Raw genomic sequence first — 21,714 nt, 5'->3', positions numbered from 1 at the left:
TTTGAACTGCTAGATTGGAAGAAGCTGGGGCTAACAGCAGGAGCTCACCCTGTCCGGTGGATTTGAACTGCCAATCTTTTGGTCAGCAAGTTCAGAAGTTCAGCGGTTTAATCCACTGTGCCACCAGGGGGGCCCAGTATCCAAGTAAAATTATCTATGCAAAATGATCTATCAACCTCAAAAAATAACAGTGAAAAACATAAACAAATAAATTAGCAGGGATATATTTAATAAAGATAAATACACAAGGCTAAATAGTACTTTCCCTTTTACTAGTGTAAATTTCAAAACACATTTCATTCAAACCACCCAAAATATTTTTTTCTGGTCATATTTTCTGCTGATATATTTTAAAGGAGGATGTTTACCTAAATGATGGATTGAGATTGTATGTGATGTATACCTTGAGGTCCATTAATCCTTTTCCATGTTTAGAGTAAATGTACACTATTTGTACATTTGTACACATTTGTACACAGATAATAAAACATCTTGACTTTGTTTTTCAATTGTTATGCTACTAAACTGACCACATTAACAACATGGTTTTCAGTTGATTTATTTGTTACACAATGCCATTCTGTTTTGTTTCGCTTTACAGACTAACAAGGGAGATGAACTCTCCAGTCGGATCCAGAGTACCCTGGGCAACTACGATGAGATGAAAGAGCTGTTGACGGATAGATCCAATCAAAGCCATCTTGTTGGTGTTCCAAAGCCTTGCGTATCACAAACATCTGTGACTAAAGCTGAGGAGCACTTTACTGCTGACCCAAAGCCACATATGCAGGCTTCCATTTGCAGTCCTCCAACGTCCTTGCCAGTGCCACCATCTGGACAGCTGAGCAAGGCTACAACAATGGGTTGGCAAAAGTCTGGATATACTTTGGAGAGCCAGCCAAGGGGAGCAAAACATAAGCATGGACTATCTGATTCACATTGCAATGACTTTAAGATAGCTAACCAAAAGAACAATTTAGAAAAAGCAAAACTTTATTCATCCAGTCCATCATCACCATCTTCATCCAGTGCTGCACAGGGCCTTTTACCATCTACACCTGTAGACAGCATCCGAACACAGCAGCAGCCAAAGCTGAGTTGTGGTGCAGATGTTGGAGTTCAGGCGCAAGAAAGGGCAGCAATGCATAGCAATGGACATTGTGTACAAAATTTTCCCCCTTCAAAGCCCAGTATAGTTCAACAGAAACCAACTGCTTATGTAAGGCCAATGGATGGTCAGGATCAGGCTCCTGATGAATCTCCAAGACTAAAGGTACCGGCTGAAACCAGCATGGTCTGTAGTTCATATAGAGGGATACCTTCAGCTAAAACTGATTCAACTAGGACCAAGTCAAAAACAACAAAATGTGATATCTCCAAGCAAGATGAAGTAAGTGCCAGTTAATTACAATATGGTATTATAAATGGTTAATTGCTCTCTCAGTATTAAGATCTAAATCAGGCCTGGACAACCTGTGGCCCTCCGGGTGTTTGGACTTCAGCTCCCAGAATTCCTGGCCATTGGACAAGCTGGCTGAGGCATCTGGGAGTTGGAGTCCCAAATAACCATAGGGCCACAGGTTGTTCAGGCCAGGTCTAATTGTTGTTGCTGGCCACAACTAAGCAGAACCATCAAATTTGTATGGTTGACTTAAATGTTGGCTAACCATTCATCAGTCAAATCATTGAGTCTGCTCCAGGTTGGACTAAAGCAATTGCCTTATATGTGTGTTTTGTTATATTTTCAACATATTAACTGTAGCTCAGTCTGCAAGTAGCAAATATATAGTGGCATCAAAGTGCTAAAAGGTTGTGTGTTTTGTTATATTTTCAACATTAATAACTTTTATTTCTAGTTGAGGTGACAAACTGATCTTTTAAACAGATATGGTTTTTTATTTATTGTGTGAGAAACAAATTTAAAATATGGTTATAATGTATAAAAAAACCACAAGCAAAGTTTAAAAACGTGGCATTATACTAAATTTCCTTTGACCAGAAGCTGGCTACTTGATGTGCCTCTAGATGGACTGTCACCTTGTCGTGGTGAGGGGGCTTGCGCGTTCCGATGAACCTGTAGGCACAACAACTGGAGTCGTGCACTCCCAGGAGTGGCCGCGGGGGGGGGGGGGTTCCAGACCAAGCACAGTCCGAAGACCCAAAGACCTCAACGGCGGAGCAGGCGGATGATAACATGGTACATGTTACAACGGCTGCGAAGGCGGAAGAAGGCTGCAACAGACTGAGAAGCCACGGTCATTGTGTTAAACTACATCACCAGTGGAACCTCACTCTGTGAAGTCTGTGTGTTGATCAGTTGTGCACTGACCTCCACACATTAAAAAAAACCACGCACAGGCGTCTTCCAAGAAAAAAACAAACCAACCAAAGCCCCATGGCGATCAGCGAGTGGCGACGGGGGCAGGACTGTGAAATCTGGAAGCCCCTAGTCACAGACTGGTACATGGGCGGTGGGTACGGACTCAGTCGTTCTACCTCAAGGTCCGAGGCAGTTGAGTAGTTCGGCAGCTGTATCCGCGACTGAGCAGCCCTTTTTAGGACCCACTCTGCTCACCCCACACGGGGAGGGGGCTAGAAAAGGTGCCCTAAACATAGTCTGCCTCACTTATCCCTGACTGGACTGCCGCGTCCAGTGGGGTCACCACCCTGCGACCAAAAAAGGAAAATGAACTTCGGTACGTGGAACGTACGGACTCTGATGGACAACAGTGGCAGTGAACGCCCCGAACGCAGAACTGCCATCATTGCAAGGGAGCTGGGACGCTTCAACATCGACATAGCAGCCCTTCAGGAGACCCGGAGAGCAGGAGAGGGACAGCTGAAGGAAGAAAAAGGAGGCTACACCTTCTTCTGGAAGGGACTGCCCGAAGAAGACAAAAGACTGCACGGAGTTGGCTTTGCTATCAGGAATGATCTGGTGAAACATCTGCCCGAAGCACCCACTGGCATCTCAACCCTCCGAATCGTTCTTGCCAAAAACCAACGGGCAACCATCATAAGTGCCTATGCACCAACACTAGATACTGATGAAGACATCAAGGAGAAATTCTACTGTCAGCTGGACACCGTCCTATCGGGGATACCTAAGGAGGACAAAATCATCCTCCTGGGGGACTTTAATGCAAGAGTCGGGCGAGACTTCGACCTGTGGCCAGGGACCATAGGAAAAGACGGGGTTGGAAACAGCAACTCAAATGGCATCCTGCTTCTCACCAAATGTGCGGAGCACAACCTTGTCATCACCAACACGCTCTTCCGCCAGAAAAACAAGTTCAAGACATCATGGAAGCACCCCCGGTCAAAGCACTGGCACCTCTTAGACTATGTAATAACACGCGCCAGAGACCGCCGTGACGTGCTCCTCACAAGAGCCATGACAGGTGCTGACGACTGCTGGACTGACCACAGGCTAATTCGATCATCGATGGCTATCAAGATCGCTCCCAAGCGCAGACTCCAAGGAAGGAAGGCAAGGCGCAAAATGAACACCCAAGCCCTTCCGGAGCCCTCCAGACGAGCCCATTTCCAAACAGCACTCAAGGACCATCTACCCACAGTACACCCTGAAAATGTCGAGGAACATTGGAACAAACTGAAGACCTCCATCATTCAAGCCTGCGAAGAAACTATTGGATACCAAGCCAAGAAACATCAAGACTGGTTTGATGAAAATGACATCGAGATCCAACAGCTAATTGACAAGAAAAGGAAAGCCTTCCAAGCATGGCAGAGAGACATCAACTGTGCTGCTAAGAAAAAGATCTATGCCAGTGCAAAAGCTGAGGTCCAGAGAAGGACAAGAGAACTCAAGAACATCTGGTGGACAAAGAAGGCCGAAGAAATCCAACACCTGGCAGATACCCATAATGCTCAGGGATTTTTCAAAGCCACAAAGGTCATCTATGGACCAAGAAACCGTGGCATACAGCCTCTACGCTCATCAGATGGAACCAAACTCCTGAAGGACCAAAACTCAATTGCACTACGTTGGAAAGAACACTACCAAAGCCTCCTGAACCGCAGCTCCAATGTGGCCGAAGAGGTCCTCTCACAAATCCCACAACAACAAACCAGGGATGAGCTTGCAGCACTGCCTAGTTTGGAAGAAGTCAGCAATGCCATCAACCAACAGAAGAATAACAAAGCCAGTGGACCAGATGGGATCCCTGCTGAAATCTTTAAAGAGGGAGGACCTGAGCTGACACACCAACTCCACCAGCTCATAGAAAAAGTGTGGGTGACCGAGAAAATCCCAGCAGATTTCAAGGACGCTACCATCATCACCCTCTTCAAAAAAGGGGAAAGAACAGACTGCGGAAACTATCGAGGTATCTCCCTTCTAACCTCCGCTGGGAAAATCCTCGCAAGAATCCTTGCAAACCGCCTTCTGCCCCTCTCAGAAGACACCCTCCCAGAATCCCAGAATGGCTTCCGCCCCTCCAGAGGAACAGTGGACATGATCTTCACTGCACGACAGCTCCAAGAAAAATGCAGGGAACAAAACCAACCTCTGTACATGGCATTCATCGACCTTGCAAAGGCATTCGACACAGTGAATCGCAGCGCTCTCTGGACCATCCTCCACAAAATCGGGTGCCCTAACAAATTTGTGAACATCCTGCGGCTCCTCCATGATGACATGATGGCAACAGTCTTGGACAGCAGTGGCTCCCAAAGTGACCCATTTAAAGTGGAATCCGGTGTCAAACAGGGATGTGTTATTGCCCCAACTCTATTCTCCATCTTCATCGCTATGATACTTCACCTTGTTGACGGGAGGCTTCCCACCGGAGTGGAAATAATCTATCGGACAGATGGCAAGCTATTCAACCTCAGCAGACTGAAAGCCAAAACCAAGGTTACAACAACAGCTGTTATAGAACTCCAGTATGCTGATGACAATGTCGTCTGTGCGCATTCAGAAGAAGATCTACAAGCCACTCTAAACACCTTCGCAGAAGCATACGAGAAGCTCGGCCTGTCACTGAACATTGAGAAAACCAAGGTGCTGTTCCAGCAGTCACCAGCCCATCCCTCTCCAATGCCAGTAATACAGCTTAATGGCGTAACATTAGAAAATGTGGACCATTTCCGCTACCTTGGCAGCCACCTCTCCACCAAAGTCAACATCGACGCTGAAATACAACACCGCCTGAGCTCTGCAAGTGCAGCATTTTCCAGAATGAAGCAGAGAGTGTTTGAGGACCGGGACATCCGTAGGGATACCAAGGTGCTTGTTTATAAAGCTATTGTCCTCCCAACCCTGCTCTATGCCTGTGAGACGTGGACTGTCTACAGACGTCACATGCAGCTCCTGGAACGTTTCCATCAGCGCTGCCTCCGGAAAATCCTGCAAATCTCCTGGGAAGACAAGCGGACAAACGTCAGTGTGCTGGAAGAAGCAAAGACCACCAGCATTGAAGCGATGGTCCTCCAACATCAACTCCGCTGGGCCGGCCACGTTGTCTGGATGCCTGACTACCGTCTCCCAAAGCAGTTGCTCTACTCCGAACTTAAGAACGGAAAACGGAATGTTGGTGGGTAGGAAAAGAGATTTAAAGATGGGCTCAAAGCCAACCTTAAAAACTCTGGCATAGACACTGAGAACTGGGAAGCCCTGGCCCTTGAGCGCTCCAGCTGGAGGACAGCTGTGACCAGCAGTGCTGCAGAATTTGAGGAGGCACGAGTGGAGGGTGAAAGAGAGAAACGTGCCAGGAGGAAAGCGCGCCAAGCCAACCCCGACCGGGACCGCCTTCCACCTGGAAACCAATGCCCTCACTGCGGAAGAAGATGCAGAGCAAGAATAGGGCTCCACAGCCACATACGGACCCACAAGGAAATCCATAATGGAAGACCATCTTACTCGTCCAACGAGGGATCGCCTAAGTAAGTAAGTAACTTGATGTGCCTCTAGTGTCACTGTGAGAAGGTCCTTCATTTTGCATGTGGTAGGGCTCAGGTTACATTGTAGTAGGTGGTCTGTGGTTTGGACTCCACTTTGTAGCCTCATTTCCTAAGATTAGCTCTGCATCTCGTCATGCCAGAGCACAGCCTGTTAAGCGCCTTCCAGGTCACCGAGTCTTCTGTGTGCCCAGGAGCGATTCTCTCATCCAGTATCAGCCACTGATTGAGGTTCCAGGTTTTAGCCTGCCACTTTTGGACTCTTGCTTGCTGATGTTTTCCTGCAAGTATCTCTGTAGATCTTATGAAGCTATTTCTTGATTTAAGACATTGGCATGCTGGCTTATATTAGAACAGAGGATGGGCTGGAGTTGCAGCATGCAACGAAAATTGATATGGCAATAACTAAAGAATAGTAGGCTTTACAATTGGGGAGAGGGTTTTAAAATCTTGACTCTAAAATATATAGATTTTTTTCCTTCTTCATGTATGGATAAACAGATTGGGTCATCACTCAGCCAAGAGATTTTTGAGGGTAAAACCTGATTTTCCTCCCCCCCCCCCCCCCCCCCACTAATGCTTCTAGTGCTGAAATAAAGAACAGGCATAATCTAATTGTTAATCTGTGATGGGCCTCTACTGGACAGTCTTTGTGTCATTGCTGCTGACGTTTGACAAAATTTCTTCCACTCAGCTGAATAAAGTCCCACATTTTCTGCTTTGAACTGGGATATATGACAATGTGGACTCATATAACACAGTTCAAATGAGATATTGTGGGATTTTCTACCTTGATATTCTGAGTTATATGGATGTGTGGAAGGGCCCTAGGTCTCTCCAAATGGGACAGCAAAATTGTGATACATGTGAGCTTGATTGATGATTTTAGACTCCTTAAGAAGTACCTATATTATTTATCAAACCTGCTTGTTTTTACAAGTATAAAGTAATTCATAGCTGAAAAATACATGTTAAAACCAGTTAAATAATTCCAGGTCCACCTTTTTTAAAAAGATACAAAAAAGAGGAATATTGAAAATCTATGGCTGTTTCTTACAATAGAAGATCCTCTTTCTCATTTGCTCCTGGAAGGTTTCATATCTACAGGCCATGAAGTTGGCTTCAGTACAAATGAATCACAGGAAGTAGCACTTGAATACAAATTATAGGCCATTACTTTTAAATATGCAGGAAAGGTTGATTTCCCCTGCAGTTCGGTTCCTCATTTAATATTGTTAATCAGCTTTGGAAAGCTCTCGATATCTTGGCATAGAGTGAATCTTATAATAATTTTCAAAAATTGTTTTAATGAGAATACCCTAGCTATACTTTATGTATAAAGGCATCAAGTGTTCATTTAGTATTTAATTTTTAGGAGTCAGTTTCATCAGTATCAATCAGACTTCATATCCGACCTCCTGGACCTTTCCGAAATCATCCTCCTTCTGAGTGTAAAAGATAGCCTCTCATCTCAAGTGCGGCTGTTTCACATTTTGAATTTTATTGTAAGCTGCTTATGAATTATATTATTAGAATGAAAGTCTGGTGCATTGAAGAGAAAAATCTTAAAGCATAAAATAGGCCACCGAGAGACACTTGTTCCTTGTGTTGCTCTTCAAAAATTACTTGCTGTATGTGCCTGCATTCTCATTTATCTCAGATTTCTGATTTATATAGTGTCCTGGCTAGGAATAAAATGCTAAGGTCCAGTGTCTGGATTCTGAAACGTGCATTCATATTAAGCTGTCTTTATGCACTTCTATTTTAAAGTGTAGGCCAATATATCTAGTCAGATATAAATCTCACTGACTCCAGTGGCTCCTCTTCTCAAGTAAGTAGTTAGAGAAGATAAAAATCTAAAACAAGGGTAGGAAACATGACGCCTTCTAAATGCTGGGTTACTGTGAGTTTTCTGGGCTGTATGGCTATGTTCCAGAAGCATTCTCTGCTGACGTTTTGCCCACATCTATGGCAGGCGTCCTCAGAGGTTGTGAGGTCTGTTGGAAACTAGGCAAGTGAGGTTTATATATCTGTGGAATAGTGTCCAGGGTGGGAGAAGGAACTCTTGTCTGCTTGAGGCAAATGTGAATGTTGCAATTGGCCACCTTGATTAGCACTAAATAGCATTGCAGCTTCAAAGCCTGGCTGATTCCTGCCTGAGGGAATCTTTTGTTGGAAAGTGTTAGCTGGCCTTGATTCTTTCATTGCTTCTAAATGCTGTTGGATCACAACACTCAGCATTCCTCATTGTTAAACATGATGAAAGTTGTACTCCAACAACATTTGGAAGGATGAATGATCCCACTCCTCATCTGTGCACACATTTGTATGCATATCTCTTCCAAAGTAAGTCCAACTGACTTCAGTGACACTTCTCCCAAGTACATGTGTATAGGATTATGGTTTTGACTCCCTGCAGAGATATTTACAATTGCACAATTAACTAGTGCCATTTATATGTGGTGGTGTTATTTTTTTTTTCATTCAGTCCGTTTCCACTGTGATAAATGAGAATTTCCATAATGAGAAAGTATAAATTGTTGTCTTTTCCACATTATAGTTGACGATAAACTTCAGTCATTTGGGGACAGTTGCTAGCTTCAGGAACATTGTACATTTAAAATCAATAAATTACATTTATGAATTTGTAGGTATCTCACAAGTCTATTTGGAATATTAACAATTATGGCTTTTATTATTTTGCTGTCATAATCGATATCCTTTCATAAGACAGATGTCAACAGTCCAGCTCTGTACATTATATCAAGATTGTTACTGGTTCTTTTATTTTGTTTTGATGGTGCATGGAATGATAAGTAGCTTAAGAGAAGAATTTGGACCTTTTTTTAAAAAAGAAAAGACAAAAGAAAGCTGAGTTGCTGACTATTTTGGTTAGACTGTACAATATTTAGTTGTGGTATCCTAAATGCTAATCATAAAGGGATCTGTATGCATTGGCAATTCTGTAAGACAACAATTGCAAATGAGATGTGTTGGTTTCAAATACAACCACTTTGACCCAATAGACTGGAATGAAACTCCAATATCAGAAAAGAGCTTTTTTTTAAACCCCTCATCCCTCATATTGTATCTCCAAAAATTATATTCTAAGGATGTTGATGTGGGTCACAATGGTATGGGATATGACATTGTAGGCTGCAATGTAAATGTGGATTTGATTTGAATTAGGCTGTGGGTATATGAGTATTTTGTGCTATGTGATCATTTAATTGGTTCAAGCCTGAGGAAACACATTTTGAACAGAGCAAGAGAGATATTAATTAGGTCAATTTTACTGAAATACATCCTATGATATTTTACTCAACTGCAACACCTATCATAAGACCTCATCTAGATGTGCCTCAACATGCCATTAAGAAGATCGTACTGGCATTCTATATGGTGTTTCATAATCACATATTAAATTACAGTTGTCATATCATTGCCAACGATATTCCCTATAGAACCTCATAAGACCAAGTAAAATAGAAGACATAGGTAGCAATATCAAACAGACTGTTTTAGGTCTTATAAATGGTTATGTACCACTCACTGCTTCTGCAACCTCAGCACACTCACTGCTTCTACAACCTCAGCACACTTTCCATTCTCTTACTGGGCTTTGACTGTGAATGTAGGCTGTTAATGACTATGGGCATCAGCAGTATGCCAGGCAATATTGCCTAGAGGGTATGGCACATCTTGGCTGGTTCTGTTTTCTTGGAGCTAAATACTCAGTTTTTTCTCCACTCTGTAAAGTGAGATAATTTCTCAAATGCAAAAGTGTGTATGTGTGTTTGAAAGAGAGAGTGTGAATAAATGGGAAAAACCATGACTCAATGTCCAAGGTGTGGTTGTGCAACTCATATTCTGCAGTACACATTAAAAGACACATAAATGGAGCTGTCCTCCTCTGAAGTCCTGTTATCTAGTGCAGGGCTTCTTAAACCCAACCCACAGAAGAGAAAGTTTAGAGGAGACATTGTAGTCATGTATAAACATGTGAAAGGGTGTCATAAGGAAGAGCGAGCAGGTTTGTTTTCTGCTGAAGCTAGGACTCTGAACAATGGATTCAAATTACAGGAGAGGAGATTCCACCTGAACATTAGGATGAACTTCCTGACTGTAAGAGCTGTTCAGCAGTGGAACTCTCTGTCTCGGAGTGCCATGGAAACTCTTTTCTTTGAGGCTTTTAAATAGAAGCTGGATGGCCATTTGTCAGGGGTGGTTTGATTGTACTTTTCATGCATGGCAGGGGGTTAGACTGGATGGCCCATGTGGTCTCTTCCAATTCTATTATTCCACCCTTGCTTGAGAAAATTTTACATGACTCCAGGTATATAGGTATATAAAATAAATATTAAAATCAAGCATTTACGGATTAAAAATCAGAATTTGCAAGGGTTGCTAAACCGACTGATTTTCCTTTTTATAAAGTCCAGCTGAATCATTTTCTGCAGAATACACTAAACACTGCAGAATAAATTAGTGTAAATGTCTAAAACAGCCACTAGGTGACGTTCAGAAATGTTTTTGTTATCCCAACATTGAACTAAGAGGACCCCATTTGGGATTGGGACCCACAGTTTTAGAAGCAGTGATAGTCATTTAAACATTGTAATATGTTGCTACTCTTTACTTGCGGCAGATATGATTCCATTGTGTGCTCACCTGAAACCCATGGAGCCACGGTGGTGCAATGGGTTAAACCCCTTTGCCAGCTGAACTGCTGACCTGTAGGTTGGTGGTTCAGATCCGTGGAACGGGTTGAGCTCCCCCCTGTCAGCCCCAGTTTCCCATGCCAGGACATAAGAGAAGCCTCCCACAGGATGGTAACACATCTGTACGTCCCCTGTGCAACTTCTCTATAGACGGCCAATTTTCTCACAACAGAAGCAACTTGCAGTTTCTCAAGTTGCTTCTGACACAATAAGAAAAACTGAACACCCCCCCCCCAGTTATAAGAATAATTGCCAGCCATTATTTACTAGCTTTACCCTCATCTCCTCAAAGTGATTGTGTGAGAGGAAGCAAAGCAGCATACTTGCATACCTCTGACAATTTCTAAAGCAAGCAGACAGCTCTGTGAACAAGTTAATCTGCATTGCCAAAAGGCAAAGAAAAGAAATGGAATCAACCTTGCCACAGGCAACAAAAGAAAGTAGATTAGATCTTACATGAATAGGAAGGTCAGGCAGTTTCATGTAGGTAATCTCGGGCCCAGGTAGTGTGAGAAGATACGCCCCTCTCATTAGGCAATCCCTATTCTAACCCACATGAACACTGAGCCAAACAAAGCATTCAACCAATCCTAAATTATTTTAAAAACTCTAGATAAAGCATGGCTAAATTTGTTCTGCTGTATCACCCTCAAGTTACAGAAATATTTGGCACCTCTCCAGAGGTTCATTCACATTACAGTCAGATAGTCCCCTATTTTACTTTAACTGCCACAACAACATCCTGTGGAAAATTCTGGGGCTTGCAGTCTGTTGAAATATTACATCTCTCTGACTGAGAATTCTAAATAGACATCCTCCAAACTGCAAATCCCAGGACTTCAGAGGATGTTGCCATTCCAGTTTAAGTACAATATAGCACTATAATTGTGAATGGGTCCCAAATTAAAGCCATGCATGATTCACAAAGGAGACTCAGGGCTAACCTTGGATTTTTAACCCACACAGATTTTAAAGGCTACCATCCTGAGTTGCAGATTTGCAACGTAGAGTTATATATTCAAAATTGCTCCATATTCAGCTACAGTACCAGTCAAGATCATGACACTATTGTCTCAATAATGAATTCCCCTAAATTCCACCTTAAAACCCTGGGAGCTGTTCTAAGTGACTGAAATATGTTTCTGCAGTTGAGTGAAACAATGTGATTGCATCCTGGGTTGTTGTAGGTCTTTCGGGTTGTATGGCCCTGTTCTAGAAGCATTCTCTCCTGACGTTTTGCTGCATCTGTGGCAGGCCTCCTCAGAGGTTGTGAGATCTGTTGGAAACCTCACAACCTCTGAGGATGCTTGCCACAGATGCAAGTGAAATGTTAGGAGAGAATGCTTCTAGAACAGGGCCATACAGCCTGAAAGACCTACAACAACCCAGTGATTCCTGCCATGACAGCCTTCGACAGTACATTGATTGCATCCTGCCTGGCAGGTGGGGGGGGGGGGGTTGGACGTTGGACTGGAGACCCCTGTGGTCTTTTCCAATTCTGTAATTCTGTGTTCCTGAAGTGTCCTGAAGTGTCCCATTCAACCATGTCACAGACCTTCATTGCTTAGAATGGTTACCTGGAGCTTAAAGTGGGTTTTGTGGGTTGGTTTCTTAGATAATTCACAGGTATTCACATACTTTTAGCTTGAATGTAATGCAGAATTTCAGCCCATAAATATAATTTTTTACAAGTAAAGATTTGTAATTGTTGCCATTTGCTCTCCCACAAAATTATAGTAAATAGTTTGCAATATACTTAAAACAAGATCTTTTTTTCTCATTAAGATAAATGCAGATCAAACTGTAATGCAAATCTGAAATAGAATTGGCTCCTCCCTACCCCAAAAGTATTATTTGGAGGATGGATTTGCTCTACTTTCAATTGTTTGCCACTTCTTAAGCTTTAGAGAAAAGCATTTGCAGTAACAAAAGTAGAAGAATATGGCTGTTGAGTCTAGGCATTTATCTGAAATGCCATATTACATGAACCTGTTAATGTCAAGACATATTGTCAGAGCTTCACATAAAAATGTTGACCTTTCGTGGGTTCTTGATTATTTTTGTCTCTCTCAATTAAGAAACTGTTCAGAAAGCAGTTCACTGTGTGACCCTGGCTATATAAATCTACTCCAATAATTTCACAGCAATTCTATATTAAAAATTATGGTGTATCTATGGACATAACTGCTCTGCCTCAGTACATTGCAGAGAATGTAAAATATGCTGTTCGGGAATTTCTCTGTTACGTGCTTTAATAGTTGCAATATAAAGGAGACTATGATAGTGACTTACAATAAGAAGGCTCAAACTGGAGGTTAAAACATCAAAACCCACGTAGGTCATGTCAAATCAAGGGAGAAGTAATTTAAAGTGCAGCAAGAACAGGTGGAAAGGCATAGCTGAATCCTTTGCCTAGCCGTGGCTTCCTTCAGAAAAAGTTGCTTGCCAGCAATATGTAGTCCTGATTCTGATTTTGGAATACAGCTGGACAAAGTTATTTCTGGAAAGCACAGTCAAAGTTGTGCTCCACGCTTTGCCTGTTAGTATCCTTGTATTCTCATGTTATATGATGGTTGACCGGATTCTTAGATATACATTTGCTGCCCTTATGCCTGACTTAGCCCCCAACAATTATAAATTACTGAAATCACCTCCTTGGTTCCCATATTCCTGATGGTAAGAATTGTTTGACAGTGGAATAGACTGCCTCAGGGCCCTTCCAGAGAGGCCCTATATCCCAGGATCTGATCCCAGGTTTTCTGTTTTAAACTGGATTATATGAGTCCTCACTGCTAGATAATCTAGAATAAACAGAAAACTTTGGATCAGATCCTGAGATATAGGGCCTGTCTGGAAGGGCCCTGGGAGTGTGATCTCATTCTCTGGAGGTTTTTAAACAGAGGTTGGATTGCTATCTTCCTGGAATACTTTGATTGTATTTTCCTGCATGGCAGAGGGTTGAGTTGGATGACTCCTGTGGTCTTGTCCAACTCGATGATTTTTTCATTTTATGGATTGAATTTATATCAATTCAACGGAGAAATATTTTCAGTGACTGAATACTTCAGTATGGGTAATTATTCGGGGGATATAGTGCTGCTGAAAACTAAAACATAGGCAATAGACAAACTAGATGCCCAATATTGTCAACATATTTAGTTTTCATAGCTTAAGCAGAAGCTGCAATGTGTTTGCTTGCCTGATCAGAATCAGGACTGAAGCACATAAAAGGGATTTCTTAGTTCTTTAAACCATCCCTCATACCTTCTCCCTCCATCCTGATATAAATAGTCTCTCCCCAAAACAGAATCTTAAAATGCAAAGCAACTATTGTACTTAATGGATAACAGCAGTCATTTGAGTTGGTAGCACTGGAACCTATGAAGTTATAGGATCACAGCAATTGGTATAATCTGAGATCATTGATCATTGCTGATACCTTGAGTGACACCCTTTTTAGCAATTATGAGATCCTAACCTGGAGTTGAAACTTTGAGGTACTATTCAAACCAGGAGACATATGTGTGGGATTGCTGTTGTGTGACTCCAAATCATTTCCGACTCACAGTGACCTTAGGGTGAACTCTCATGGTGTTTTCTTAGCAAGATTGTTAAGAGAAGGTTTGGTTGCACCATCTTTTGAGGCTGTGAGAATATGACGTGCCCAAGATCACCCAGTGGGTTTCCATGGCTGAGCAAGGATTCAAACAATGGTCTCCACAGTCAATCTGACATTCAAACCATTACACCATACTGGCTCTGCTTCTGGCATCAGCTCCACTGCGTTTAGCTCTCCTGAATTCATTGTGAGGTGATTTTGTAACAGTATGATGAAGATGGTACACATGATGCACATGTTCTTCCCCACATAACTGTGATTATCCATGGAATCCCTCATGATCTGTCTTTTCCATGTTTTATGATATGGGCAAGCAGTTCCATAAAATGTCAATTTGTCATCCACTTACACCTCTGGAAGGCCTCACAGATATGTTTTACACAATCTGAAAATGATCAATGTGATTTCCAGTTAAAGTTTGGGTCACTGTATTACTCGTTAAGTGAAGCAGCTAGAGATCATGGAGGTAAGAGAAGTAAAACCATCATTTTGAGAGTAAATTGGCACAATTGAGAGGATTTTGTTTTAAAAAACCAGCTGCCTTTAAATTATGGGGAAGATGAGCTAGGGCAGTGTTTCTCAAGCTGAGGGTCGGGACCCCGGGGGGGGGCGGGTCGCAAGGGCTTGTCAGAGGGGTTGCCAAAGTCCAGCTGAAAACACAGTGGTTTTTGTTGATCATGGGGGTTCTGTGTGGGAAGCTTGGCCCAATCTATCATTGGCAAGATTCAGAATGCTCTTTGATTGTAGGTGAACTATAAATCCCAGCAACCACAACTCCCAAATGTCAAGGTCTGTTTTCCCCAAACTTCACCAGTGTTTACACTTGGGCATATTGAGTGTTCGTACCAAGTTTGGTCCAGATCCATCATTGTTTAAGTCCACAGTGCTCTCTGGATGTAGGTGAACAGCAACTCCCAAACTCAGGGTCAATGCCCACCAAACCCTTCCAGTATTTTTTGTTGGTCATGGGAGTTCTGTGTGCCAAGTTTGGTACAATTCCATCGTTGGTGGAGTTCAGAATGATCTTTGATTGTAGGTTAACTATAAATCCCAGCAACTACAACTCCCAAATGACAAAGTCCCCCAATTCCATCAGTATTCAAATTTGGGCGTATCGGGTATTTGTGCCAAATTTGTTCCAGTGAATGAAAATACATCCTGCATATCAGATATTTACATGATGATAGCAAAATAATAGTTGTGAAATACCAACAAAAATAATTTATTGGTTGGGGGTCACCACAACATGAGGAACTGTATCAAGGGGTTGCGGCATGAGGAAGGTTGAGAAACACTGACTTAGGGGAACATAAAATAGAGTTGAATGTACTTACTCTCCCCCCATTTCACGGAAAAAAATGTGTTCTGTCCTTTCCCTTTTTCAAACCAGGTGCCCTTTCAAACTATTTATTTACTGTTTAGGAAAGGAAAAGGAAGGGATATGCCTATAGCAAAGTGATTTGGGACAGAAGAATATGATAGATGTTAAAGGTGGTTTCAAAATTACATATTTAGATACTTAAGCCAAGAAAGATAAGCAATATGGTGATAAAATTCCACCTCATTTTGGTAATTATGCAAAATTTAAATCTATAAAGAAGAAAGAAGGTTCACAAATTCCAAATGTCCAGATCATCTTGTTGATGCAAAGTACGGGATGTCATCTTGTTTGTGTAACAAGAACAAATTTATCTGTGCGCAAAACACAATGCAATTAAATTTCAGGCAATAAATTTAAAAGCTCTTTGAAATGTCATTCTGCCTCTGGCTGAGTCTTTCTTTTAAATTGGAAGTCAACATGCAAGAAGCTGTTAAGGTTTCTCATTGAGTTAGCTGCATGCTTTACTAAATGCTTCCCGTAGAACTGGAAAAATGACCACATAAGATTATTTTCATTTGTTCATAGCTATTGTGTGATAATTGTCCTCAAATTGATGGCAGCTGCAAGAGTATAGAAATTTGATTGAACCAAGTATAAATATAGTCAGCCATTTAGGCTGTTCGAATACAGTATGAAAATGTATTTTGATAATAAGTGGATTCCTATCTAAATTCATGAGTTCATTTCATGACACTTTGGGTTAAGCCTGAAATAGATTAATCTTTTTTCCTGATAAAGTTTTATAAGCTGTGGTTTCTCTGGTGAGCACATTTAATTGGATATTAAATAAAGTGCTTATCTTTATGCCAACACGTTTTATGGCTCTTTGTTTCTTACCTGAGTTACACGTTTTCCAGTCAAGGAACAAACCAGAAGTGCACAGATGTTTGATTTGAACAGTTTACTGATTAGACTTGAATTAAAATATATGTTAAACATAGGATATAAGTGTAGGTTTCAGATTAAAGGAATGGAAGATGTGATTTGTTTGAAAATAATTAATAACAAGCATAACATTTACATAGGGCTTTTTGACTGTTAGAGCTCCACCTAAAACAAACTCAAGGATTTTCACAATAGCTCTCTTAAGTAGATCACTATTAACTATCTCCACAGAGTTACTGCGATCACACAAACGGATGAGATGAGATTTGAGGTAGGGTTTCCTGTCTCTTTTACTACACTTCTGTCCAGCAGTATCTTGCAATGAAAGTAGGGTGGCATCTCCTCCACAAATGATGGGAGGATGTATCCCTCTGCTCAGTCCAGGATTATTTTTACAGACCACCATACCGTACTATGTTGCCACTAGAAAAGGAATTTCATATTCTACTTTACAAAACAATTTCCAGCAATCTATTTTGACAGTAACACACACAACAGTCACAGCAGGAGCAATCGATGCCCATAGCCATGTGAAAAGTGGAAGACTTGAGTCCTTATCACCCTGCTTCCTTGCTTGGCATGCAAGTTGCTTCTGGTGTGAAAGAATTGGATGTCTGTAAATACATTGCCCAGGAGATGCCCTGATATTTTTGATGTTTTACCATCCTTGTGGGAGGCTTCTCTCATGTCCCCTCATGGGGGGCTGGAGCTGACAGAGGGAGCTCATCCACGTTCTCCCCAGATTCGAGCTTGCAACCTGTTGGTCTTCAGTCCTGCCAGCACAAGGGTTTAACCTATTGTGCTCTTCAATCACTCCTGACATGGAAAAAAAGGTTGGCATTTAATTTATGGGAGTATTAGTGGAGGCTAATTTCCATTCTCTGGTGTTTCATTGATGTAAGTTAGGATTGATGCACATTTATAATTTAGATCCTTCTGCTTTCTTTAATTCAAATGATTGTTATGTAGTTTTGAAGGTGATAGAATTAAAGATTTCAGCCATCCTCCTCTGGCAAACACTAAGCCAGCAGTAACTAATACAGTACACCCCTGTATCCATAGTACCTGCGATTTCACTAACTCATGCCTGAAAAAAATTGTTCTCTCTAAGCATTCTCTTGTCCCCCCTGAACAATTCAGTGGTATGCTTCTGTTAGAAGTCATTAATGAATGACTTCTAACATAACTGTATATTATCTTTTGCTTGTCTTATGTTAAAATGGCATTGTATTATTGCCAGTTTGGAAGCCACTCTGAGTCCCCTTCAGGGTTGAGGTGGGGGGGAGGGGTAAAATACAGCAAATAAATAAATAAGAGTAGGGTTTGCTATTATCTGTGGTTTTCCATTTCTAAGGTAGATCCAGAAATGTATCACACATGGATATGTGGATTGTACTACATATGTATTCAGAAGAATTTGGGATGAAAGTCAGTAGGAATCCTTTAGTTATTTAATTTTGATATAGTAGACTTCAAAATATTAAAGGCTTTCCCTAGTTTTTTTTTTTTTAGTGGCAACTGAAGAAATTGTTCTTGATTTTCTTGGCTAGCAGCAGATATTATAGCCTTAAAGCATTCACTGAAAGAACTCATGCTGCTAGCAGGACAAAGGTACCTTATTAAAATCTCACTCTCTTTCTGATTTGGGAGGTAGAGAGTAAAAGCCTGGTCCTTTCAGTAAAGATGAATGGCTCGAGCAGCAGAGGCAGCACACTTGGTCTAAACCTGTGGTTTATGAGATCAATCTCTGAAAGGTCAAAGTGCTTTTAAAAAATGAGATAAGCTCGATAGAAGCATGAGATCAATGCTACAAAAAATACATGGAGCGTTTGACTAATAACAGTCCCAAAATATATTTGCAACAACTTATTTTTGATCTTTCTGATTTCTTTGCCATACAGGTCGAGTTTGTTATTATTCTTTAACAGTGTACGCTTATTTTCTACTGTTTATAAAAAGCTTTACAGTCTCATGAACCCTCACTGCAAATGACTTTCTTAGATAACTCCAGGGACAGATGTATCTAAGAATAATTATATGCACATGCAGTGCAATTCTTTGCCAACTAGTTCTCATTAAAGTCTTGACATTAACCGTTTGCAGGTAATTATGCTTTACTACATTATTTAGACTACAGGATGGCACTAATGATGCCCTAGCACTAATTACTTCCATTGGTTTTGTGCATATACAGGATGAGACAAATAGCGGTGGCTTCAGTTAGAGGCATGCAAATTTTTCTATACAAGCACCTGTCTGGGTTTCCTAATCATTAGCACAGCTGTATATAGATGATACTGTGTACACAAACACAGTTGCCTGAAATACATTGTATATGTGTGTGTGTGTGTGTTGCCTTTCACTGTCTTTAAAACCAGCCACCTCAAATATATCTACACAAGACAAAATTACCATGTGAATATCTGGAAGCTACTTTTGAAAACATTATTTTCCAATTGAATTCTTAAAATGAATTTTTAAATTCCAATCTGTTAGGACTCAATTATTTTCATGATAACTTGTAAGGCTGACTAACTTTGGCTATGTTATCCTTGAGGGGATCTCTCTTATCTTAGGACATTTTCTAACCCTTTTAGATGATTTTTTGTAGAAATAAAAAGTAAACCTTATGTATTAATACTAATAGCCTGCTGAACAGCAGTGGTTCAAAAGGCGGCCAACAAAGGAAGCAAGTGAAGGTGAAAAAGTAATGTCCACTATTCTGGAAACTCTCAACATATCTATGACAATATTTATCATGTCAGAAGTGAATTGAGGGTAGAGTTGCAATGTATTTAAAAACACAAAGTTAAAAACTTGGCCTTGTGCTAAATGTCATTTGACCAGAAGCTGGCTACTTGGAGTGCCTCTGGTATTGCTGTAAGTCCTCCATTGTGCATGTGACAGGGCTCAGGATGCATAGTAGTAAGTGGTCTGTGGTTTGCTCTTCTCCTCACTCTCATGTCATGCAATCCACCTTGTAGCCCCATTTCTTAAGGTTAGCTCTGCATCTCGTGGTGCCAAAGTGCAGCTTGTTCAGTGCCTTCCAGGTTGCCCTGTTTTCTGTGTGCCCAGGAGGGAGTCTCTCATTTGGTACCAGCCACTGATTGATGAGCCAGGTTTTCGCCTGCCACTTTTGGATTCTCGCTGAAGTGTTCTTGTGAGGATCTCTATAGATCTTAGGAAGCTATTTCTTGATTTACATGACAATGATGTTACCAGAAAATAAGATGTGTCCCAAGAATGCACTGGAAAATAGTTGGGAGAAAGATGAAGATGAATTGCTAGCATAATATGTCCAGTGAGTAATTTATTACACTCTCCTGTAGGCACAAGAAAATGGTGGAACGCTTATTGTTACTCTTCTGAAAACAAATTACACATAGAATCATAGAGTTAGAAGAGACCTCAAGGGCCATCAAGTCCAACCCCATGCTACCATGCAGGAATACACAATTACAGCACTCACAACAGATAACCATGCAATTCCTGTTTAAAAACCTCAAGAGAAGGAAGCTCTCCCACACTCTGAGGAAGCTGTGTTCCACTATCAAATAGTTCTTATTGCTTAGAAAGAATCTTTTCCTCTAGTTTGAATGCTCTGTGCCCTGAGGACATCCAGACAGGCCAATATTCCAGAACCTGTCTCAGTTTTACCAGAGGCATTTCAAATGATGCCTCTGGTAAACTAAATTAATTCAGAACAACCCAAGGTTTCCTTAGTTTGTTGCAAATTCATTCAATACCTGGTAAGATGCAGATCTTTAGGTAAGTTTTTAAAGCCCACTTTGCCACAGATTTTAGTCTTGTTTGGAAGCACCCCTAGTCTCTGGAGCACCAGAAAGTAAGCTTGATCTCGTCTCAATATGACATTATTTCAAATACTCAAACGTAGCTATCATGTCTCCTGTTGACACAATATCTGTGCTGTTTAGCATTTTAAAATTAGGGATGAGATGTGAGTTCATTTGATCAAGTATATGGGAATCTTGAATGGCATTTTACACAATTTCTATTTATGAATATGTTTTATAAATTGCAGCATTCCACAAATTTTTGGAATGATATTGTACATTGATACTTATTTTGCTGTTTAATTACCCGAGTTTAGCTTTTACAGTGTTACCTTATTTTTATAGTTTTTTCCCCTCTCAAAAACAGCATTTTTGGAGAGGGGAAGAAATAAACAGGAACGTCTAACAACATCTATATGATTAAAGCTGCAATGTGTTTAACAAATGTTGCAATTAAATTCAGTGGCAATCAAATAAAAATTGCATTAATGTGATTAAGATAACATTACTTTACCTAATTCAAGGTTCATTGTATGTTATCAATTGTATCTTCATGCAAGTTATTATGATTGGTTTGCATTCAAAACAGAACAGAAAATGCAATTTTCTTTTAGTTACATGGTGCAAGACTTTCTGTATGGAAATATATCACATCTGTGTATTTACTTTGCAGTAGACATAGCTAGCAAGTGTTTAGTGATGAAATCTGTCCTTAATTATGATAGCAGCTGTCAAAGCAGGACATTTTTCTTCCTTCTTATGTAAAATTCCCTAATTTACTCATTTTCATCCACATTTGTCAGGGTTGCCAGTGCAAAGAGAGAAGCCTTTATCAGTGACTTCGGTTTGCTTTCTGTGTGAGTCCTGGGGAAATTAACTAAATCTGCACAGCAGGAAGGTTTTATCTTTCCTCCTCATGCATTACAAGCTGTTGTTTCTGTCCAATACAAGACTATAGACCAGCTCAAGAAAAGATGTAACTGTTAAAAGCACTGGTGAGTATTTTAATCAGCAGCTCCTGGAAATTACTGGTTACTGCAGAAAAAAAAATCTAACTATGAAAAAGTTCTGTAGACAATATTAGCAGGCAATTTTGCAAAGCATTGTTGATTTATCAAAAATATTTTTACTTCACACTATAGAAAAGGATCTACAGAAGCATGAATATCTACAGAAAAAAATAATGATTTTTAAGGAAAGAGATGGAATAAATGCCCCATCTGGTTTCAGACTTCTATTTTTTTTTAAAGCTAGCACAGATATTCTATATGAGATTGATTCAAATCTGGGTTATTTTTCCAGCTTCCCAGCCATCATGGTACTCTCCAAATTTGGGGAGCTTTTGGCGTAAATTCTTTTTGAGCTTTGACTACATTAGATCTACTCAACAAA

At 40.8% G+C, this 21,714-nt stretch overlaps 1 protein-coding gene across 2 annotated transcripts in view; it reads left to right on the top strand.

Moving 5' to 3' along the window:
• Nucleotides 1-21,714, top strand: part of AFF3 (ALF transcription elongation factor 3) — a 321,108-nt gene that overhangs the window by 54,882 nt on the left and 244,512 nt on the right. For both annotated transcript variants that reach the window (XM_060769769.2, XM_060769770.2), the window contains exon 3: nucleotides 602-1,390. In XM_060769769.2, the coding sequence (XP_060625752.2) occupies nucleotides 602-1,390 (789 nt within the window). The remainder of the gene's footprint in view (nucleotides 1-601; nucleotides 1,391-21,714) is intronic.

Source organism: Anolis sagrei, chromosome 3, assembly GCF_037176765.1.
Source record: "Anolis sagrei isolate rAnoSag1 chromosome 3, rAnoSag1.mat, whole genome shotgun sequence".
Taxonomy (NCBI): domain Eukaryota; kingdom Metazoa; phylum Chordata; class Lepidosauria; order Squamata; family Dactyloidae; genus Anolis; species Anolis sagrei.
Note: the sequence above shows the minus strand (reverse complement) of the source record. Positions and strands in the feature narration are given on the sequence as shown.